The sequence below is a fragment of the Columba livia genome, chromosome 3 (assembly GCF_036013475.1).
Source record: "Columba livia isolate bColLiv1 breed racing homer chromosome 3, bColLiv1.pat.W.v2, whole genome shotgun sequence".
In the NCBI taxonomy this organism is placed as follows: Eukaryota; Metazoa; Chordata; class Aves; order Columbiformes; family Columbidae; genus Columba; species Columba livia.
Window position 1 is genome coordinate 21,766,687 of NC_088604.1, and position 8,253 is coordinate 21,774,939.

At 42.2% G+C, this 8,253-nt stretch overlaps 1 protein-coding gene across 1 annotated transcript in view; it reads right to left on the reverse strand.

Moving 5' to 3' along the window:
- The window catches only part of TDRP (testis development related protein), a 29,216-nt gene extending 21,376 nt beyond the window's left edge, over window positions 1–7,840 (reverse strand). The window contains exon 1 of the mRNA XM_065056015.1: window positions 7,534–7,840. Coding sequence (XP_064912087.1) covers window positions 7,534–7,653 — 120 coding nt within the window. The 5' untranslated portion in view covers window positions 7,654–7,840. The remainder of the gene's footprint in view (window positions 1–7,533) is intronic.
- Window positions 7,841–8,253: the final 413 nt, after the last annotated feature.

Consider the following 8,253-nt stretch of genomic DNA (forward strand, 5'->3'; position numbering starts at 1 on the left):
GTCCATATTTCATCTTCTGCTAGGTGTCAACCTTCTATTTGCATGTCCCTAAAGCAAGAGAGTGAACCAAACTGGCCACGTGGGCAGGTGGCACAAATTGAAATTTTCCTATTAATATCACCAATGAAAATGATTAACCATACTATTTCTGAAATCTATTCATTCTCAAGAGTAATTCAGTATTTTAAACTAATTTTTCTCTTCTGTAAAAAATACTTTTCCACTCCAGATTGCTCACTACACTTAGAAAAACTTCTACATTATGACAATAAACCATTTTAAATCCACTGCAATTAAACACTGACAGTGACTCCTATAATGAAAGTTTCCTCTGCCAATCTTTGGCAAAACTGAAAATACTTTGTCCATAAAGAAAAGGAAAATGTAAATATATAAGTATGTTAAAGAATTATACTTTCATCTTGAGATATATTTAGTAGACAACACTAATCTTGAAACATGCTTCTAAAACATAACTCATCAGACCATCTCTGAAAGAACTTATTTCACTCCACTGACTTTAACAAATCCAGGTGACTGTTTCAGATACAGCAGCCAACCCATCCAATGCATTTAAAAACGCTTCCATCTTCCAGGCCCCATCTTTTGTAACCACTTATTATTCACCAGACTGACTGGAAGATGAAAAAGAGTTTTCCTACATTTTCACCTTTCAAATTATTATTAATACTGAATGAACCAAAATTAGGATGATGCTCTTTCCTTTATCATGCACAGCTGTCAAAAACTTGTTTAGCATTTTCACAAGCTCTGTTTCATTCAGCCACTTCAGTTATTGCTTTACATTCCTTTATATTTTAAAATAGAATATCTAAATTATTTCCATATTCCTACTGTCAATTGATATAAATGGTCAAACTTGCTGAAGAAGATTAATTTCAGAATGTAAGTATTTACATAGGAATACTTTTGTAGTTCTGCATTTTATTGGCGTTACAGAGAGAAACATCAGAACACCAGATTCTTATGCTTTCTGTTTTTACCTCAATATATGAGGTTATTCTATTAATTGTTCACGGTATTGCGCATCTCCATAGTAGGTGGATATACTACATATTACTCAGACTTTGCCTCTCTGAAATATTTTTGGAAGAATGTTATTAAACACCTTAAAATATTTTTTAAAAGCTCAGCTCATTAAGAATTTAGTTTTGCCTAATTTATAATATTTCAAATATGCTTCAAGAAATGGAAACAGCTGTATTAAGATCAAAATATCACTGTCAAAGCTGAAACAAAGAAAGTCAAATAATGGATTTGACTTCAATTGCTGCAAAAATTCAAATATTCCAGTGAAGTTTTCAATTTTCATGAAATTTCTGGCTGAAAATCTTCATACTTGAAGTTCATGTTTGCTTTTTCTGGTCTAGAAAACAAACCTATGGGTGCTAATTCAAAAGACAGTAGCTGACATACATTTTTTATTCAGTCATGGCATTTGCAATTAATTTACATATCTTTGAAAAAGCTCTTGCATGAATAATGGCAATATTTTCATAGTGTAGTTTCTGCAAAACAGGTTGAACACAGTATTTTTGGTTACAGTGTTCACCAGCACATGCGCTGCTTCCTTTTGACACGCGGCTTTTATCAGCCCTTGCAGTGATCACACACACCTGTCCTGCAGCTCCTCACAAAAAAGCAGCAGCAAAACTTGTTGGAAATGTACCTCTGATGATGACAGAAATGAAAGATTGTCTACCTGATAAAATGTTCAGTAACTTTTAATAGCTTTACTTATGCTATGGATGTCCTCATGCAATCTGGGAAATAGTTTCTGTAACAGTTTACATTAAAAAAATATAAACTCGTTTTACCAGTAAATAATTAAATGGATTAAAACTATGAATTATTTCTCAAAAAGCACTATATTTTAATTTGTATATTAATGGTAGCAAATCCATCACTGCTAGGAGCTTATGGCTCCGGAAACCTTGCAAAACCCCATAAAGATAGAATGAATAGGTTAGGGAAAGCAGATCTCAAGCAATAATGTGGAGGAGAAGATGGTTTTGCGGATCAGTGAAAAGGGATAAACCTGTATGAGGCTGAAGGGGAAGCGGAGAAGGCTGTGGACAAACCCTGGTGATTGCAGCCAGTAAAGCAGAACTCTCGAGGTATGATACAAGTGATAAAAATGGCAAATAGGGAAGAGGAAGGGGACATATTACACTAAGAAAAACCTTGAAAGCAAAGACAGAGATTTAAATGTAAATGTCCTGAAACAAAGGGAAGGCAGCTGAAAAAAACAGAAACCAAAGGATGAGAAGGACTTGAAGTTTATGCCATAAGCAACAACAGTAATATCAGCAATGGGATTTGCGGGGACTAGAGGATGGGGAAATAAGACATAGGTATTAGAAGCTGCAGAGGAAGTAATCACCATCAGGATGGGAAGTGAGGGTCTGCACAAGAATTTCAGCTGTCTAGACAGAAAGCAAAATACCAATAAATTTAAAAAAAAAAAAATATATATATATATATAAAAAAAAAAAGCAGACCTGGACTTTATAGGGGAAACAGCAGTAAAGTATTGGACACAGATTCTCTCTTGAACAGTAGATAAAAACCACTGACAACCTTCAGCTTATAAACTTGACTGGAAAAAAAAAATAAATAAAAAAAGATAGATACTGATGTCTATAGTAGTAGACCAGCCAAACAATATGTGCTTTGTGGGCCTTCTAAGTCAGAGTTAACCAACAGAGAGATGCTAAGTGGGGAGAAGCAGATCCGATCCGGGTTAAGTGGGTAAAGATGACAGTATAAATCAGAAAGTGAAGCAGCTCAGAAATGCAAGGGATTAAAAACAAGAAAGCCTAAAGCCCTCAAAGACACCATCAGCTCTGCAGAGCTCCAAGAAGACTGTGAGAAGGAAATGGGACCTGCTCAAGAAGCTGCTGAAAGACGGATGTGACAAGAGGGAGGAAAAGCAAGAAAGGTTGAGGAAGGGCTCGGGAAAGTCTTCACTGTCAGTCTCACCATCTAATGTTCAAGAATGATGACAGAATACAGGTGGTGGATTTTAGCCAGGAAAATGTCACTGAAATGTCACAAGAATAACTCTGATGAAAGCAAAAAAAGCAGGCTAGCAGAGAGGAGAAGGTATGAAGGAATTGTATGAGTACTGCAGGCAAAGCCTGAGACACACTGGAACGGCCAGAACACGAAGGAATGGCATTAGCTGGATTAACATTGACTGCTTTATTTTTTAATTAAAAAATAACCTTATTCAATGTATTAGTAGAACATAAGAAATGCTGCTCAGCTCCCACCCATTCCTGCAGGGCCTGTCTGAGTTCAGCTCATTCCAAGATGAAAGTTGGTATTAAAATTTCACCAGAGACTTAAATATCTTTATTAAAATAGATAACTAAAATTCTGTGTAGCCAACTTTAAAACATCTAGGAAGCAAGTCTAAACAAAATTCACCATAAAACATGTTTTTGCACATATTCTCTTTGAACATAACAAAAAAACCAATCAGGGAGAACAGATCAAGGCTAAGGATCTGAAATATTTTTACATGAAAGGTAAAGTTGCAGCAGATAATATAGGTCAATCTGACACCCATCCACTCCTCAGCTATATAGATGTGTTTTAAAGTCAAGCACCATTTTACATCAGAGTTACATGCGATATTGATACAGCATTGACGCCTCTGAGGACTGCTTAATGATAAGAGGCTTGAATCAAGGAGAGCTTCGCACGCTGCTGAAGAGTTGCCTTCCAGAAGTCAGAACCCAGCATTTTTCCCTTTCCAAAAATATAACTACAGTTCAAAACATAATGACTATGTTACAAACTGAATGCAAGTTTGGCATGCATCAGGGCAAATTTCTAGCATATTTTGAGAGACACACAAAAAGCATAATAATTTCATTTTATACATGTATACTATTTACATGTGTTAAGTTGCCTTAATGTATTAATTGTAACTTTAGCCAACAAAGCCTCTTCACTGCATAAATTTAAAATAGTTATGCTTCAATGCGCAAATTAAAATTAACTTCTAAGATTCAGTCTAAAACTGTCTGGTATAAAAAAAAATACAATAATTCACACATTTATTTACACAAGTACTGTTTCAAAATTTACTTGTCTTTCTTATCTCAGGAAACACCTTACTATTTTAAATACATGTTAACAATTCAAAGTACTTGAATGTATGCAGAAACTTTTGCTAAGAAGTGGCCAGAGGCCAACAATTCCCTCCCATTGCAATTTTCATGTCCTAAAATTTGTTTTTGTTCTCCATTGGAACAAAATCAAACTGTTCTGTATTCCACAAAACCAGAACTGTCAAAACTTCTCTTTTTAGATCAAACTAAGCCTTACTATTTAAGAACTAAAAACTTCTACAAGTTCAAATGTCTGTTTGAGTAAGCCCAGATCAGGCTTCCATATCTAAATAGGATGATAAACATTTCCGTAGAGTAACAAAGGTTTTTTGGTTTTTTGTTTGTTTTCAAAACTTATAGTAGCCTAATTCTTTGTTGATGTCTGCTACTGCAATATCCTAATTATTAGGTTGCACGGTGAGAACTCCTTCACTCTTTCTCAGCTTTGAAGAAACAACATATAGCACCAAGACTTCATTACACTGGAACACTTTCAACCTGGCCTGTTTTAATGACACAGATGTGACTACCCATTTCTTTTCTTTGAAGTAAGAAGTTTCAGCATTATTTATAGCATGAATGGTAGAAGCTTAAGGATTTTTCTTCCCTCTTAAGCATTAAAAATGAAAATACAGACAAAAGAGAGTTATTGGGGAAAACAACATATCAAAAATCAAAGTCAAAATGTGATGACTACAGTTCATTTTTTACCAAATGACATTTCAGAAAAGAACATAGAGGAAATGAAATCTAACAGTAAACTTCTCCATGAAATCTAGTGCTGAACTTTCTCAATTTATTAAAAAGCACTCAAAACAAACTATCTAGATTTTGGCCCTCAAGACAGAAAATTAGGGAAGTCCTGGATTATCTTCATCTTTATGAGGTAGTCCTTCATTCACAGCTTAAGCAGGCTGTACCATGACAACTTAAACAGAGGCTGAGGAAGAACAAGACTTTTCATGCACAGCTCGAGTACTAAGAGAACTGCCTCCATAACTCTTCCAAGCTCTGGTGGTGCTACTGTCCTCCAAAGTCAGGGGCTGGGGTGATGCAGGTCAGGACACGGCAGTAGTGAAGTGCAGGTCATTGCCAAATTGCTCTACACATTACTGGATTTCACTCCTTTGTGATCGTATTATTAGGAACAGAACAGGTTCTGATGAAACATCAAAAATGTCAGATTACCAGCAAGGCCCTTGAACCAGATCAGCCATAACAAGCTGAGCAAGCGCATTTGGTTACCTCACACTTTCTCCTTGACACCTGTCTAAGCCATGTTTTAGAAATACTGTACATATGGCTGACCTACAAGCTTCCTTCAGTAGATCACAAGAACTGCAATGTTAATCAGGAGGTTAGAGTTTTCCATATAGTCTACCATTCCTAAAAGTGTATATAAACTCTCAAATAACTACATTAAATGTTTGTGGAGGGTTGGGGATTTTTTTCACCAATTGACAAATCTTCTTGATTTTAACAGGCAAAACAACTAATAGCTTATCGCCTTCACTCCAGTTTCTGTGCCAAGCTACACTACAGCCTTGCTAACTTTTCTGAATCCTTGAATCCTTTATCTTCCAGAATATTTCATTTAGTGCCTTAGAATAATTTATTTTTCCTCTACCACCTACAATACCAAAAACATGTCTTTTATTCCATTGCCACTGGTAATAGACACCGTGGGAGCGGGAAAGTGATTTTCTTAAAATTTATGAAAATGGCAAACCATTTGCACCAGAAATTATTGTTATCACCCTTATAACTTGAGACTGCCACTAACGAAATTGAAGCCTGGGACAATAAAGATGATCAGGACACGAAAAAGCAAATAAACAAACAAACAAAAACGACCTCTGTTGTTGAAGTAGAGGATAAAATAATGGGAGAATTGTCAGGACGGAAGTCTGAAGTATCATCTTCTGACTGGGAAGCAAAGGTCAGGAGCCCCAGTGGGGGTTTAGAGCATCTGGAGTAAAGAGGACAAGTAATGGATAGTCAGTGGGATTTACTGGAAGTTTTTGGTGAGCTTTGGTGTTCAAGGAGGGTTTCAGGAGGTAAGCAAGTCTAGGAGGGCTGTGGATAGCACATGCCAGCAGCTTAGTGAAAACAGTGGAGGTTTCCAAGCACCTGAGGATACGAACTGTAGGAGGGAGAGGTTAGATGTCGTATGAGACGTTGTGGGAGATACTTCAGGTCTTCTCCAACCCACAATCCCCCTACGTCCCCTGAATGGGCTCTCCAAAATGAGAAAATCCTGTTCATCCATATGCATCTTCACAGCTGCTGTCAAACAAGTAGCAAGGGCCAGGGCTCTCTTGTTCATGTGCAGAGCAAAGGACAAGGCAAGGCTGAACTGGGAAGCAGACTGGTGATTTCAGCTACTGGAAGACGGAGGGAATAACTGCTGCAAATGGGAGAAGCTGCTCTTCAGCAGTAGCCACACATGTTGTCAGTCCATCATAGCACCTGAGAAAGTAGGCTATCCAGATCCACTCCAGCTCTTCCAGCAAGGTAGGCAAGACAGCCATAGGGTGGGAAATTTGGTGGGTTTTTGTACCTTCTTTTGAATACAAACCTCACCAGTTTGCTGCCCTGGGCAACTGCTTGCTTTAGATACCCATGTCTCCTGCAACCTCGCATTCAACATCTAAAGATACTCTGTGGCAACAGATCAGTTCAGCAACAAAGCAATACTGGCTAGTGTACCACGCTCCTGAGCTGGATTGGTGCCTAATTGTTATCAAGTTTTGGAAAGCAAGTCAACAAACATTCTTTTAGTTGCTTCTCCTGATACTCATCTGATACCCTTCCTTTCAGGTTGTATTTGTTAGGCGACCGGTACTTTGAGGAGGTCACTGCTGGTATTTAACTTATCATTTAACAATGAAAGCTTTCAAATAAGATTGCGGCTATTTCAAGATAGCCAACTACCATTACTGTAACTACAGAAAAAGCAATCCTGCCAAAACGCCAGCGCTCTACACAAACGCGCACACATCTGCAAATGAAGATCATGTTCTTACAAATCACCGTTTAATGTATTGTGCTTAACAGATGGGTTGCAATGCCCCTGCCTAGGGCTGGGAGAGAAAGTACCCTGCGGTATGAAGCCACTGGAATGAAGGACAGCAAGTCCCAGCAATGCCGGAGGCCGGCTGCTGGAAGAAAAGAGAGGAGGACAGACCAGTCAGCACCCCCCAAAAAAAACGGGTGACAGTTGCACGCCCCGCGCAAACACCCCCTTCTCCGACCACAGCCAGGTTTTCGGCACGTCTCGGGGTGGGGAAAGTGATTACTCATGCCGCCGGAGCTGAGCAGCGTGCGGGGCCGAGCCGCACGACCCCTCCCCGGCCCCGCGGGGCTCCCCCGCCGGGCTCCGGGCTCCTACCTGGGGGGCCGCGAAGGCGGCGGTGGCGCAGGCGGCGGGCGGCGGGCCGCGGGGACGCGTCTCCTCCTCCTCGGGCGAGTCGTCCAGCAGAACTTTGCTGCTCTTGTTGAGCTTCCACATGGCGGGCGCGGGGGTGGCGGCTCCCGCCTCTCTTCGTCCCGGCAGCGATGGGGCCGACGCGGGAGAGAGCGCTGCCTCCGCAGCCCCGGCCGGGGCGGCTCGGCTGGGCACGGCTCGGCTCGGCTCGGCGCGGCGGGGCTGTCACCCCGCCGGGGGCTCCCGGAGCGGGAGGGAGGAGCGGTGCCTGGCGCTGCCGGGAGCCCGCCCCCCGCCACCGCCTCGCCCGCCGGCCTGCTGGCGGCCCTGGTCCGCCGAGCCGCTGACCCGGCCCCGCCGCCCCGCCTGGCGGCTGCGGGGAGCCGGCTGGGAGGGAGGGCCCCCCGGCGGCAAGGCGGGCAGGGGGCGGGGGCGACACCTCCCGCCGCGCCGCTCCTCACCTGCCACCTCTCCCCGCCGGAGCCGCGGCCCGCAGCCGCCGCTCCGCCGCTGCCATGTTTGCGGGGGCGCGGGGCCGGGGGTGCTTTCCCGTCACCACGGCAACCGGCGCGGCGCCGGCCGCTCTCTGACAGCGCCGGACCCGGGGACGGGGGTCGGCACCCCCGGGCGCGGATGAGCCCCCCACAGCTTCCTGCGGGCACAGGGGGGGCCCTCGGGGACAAG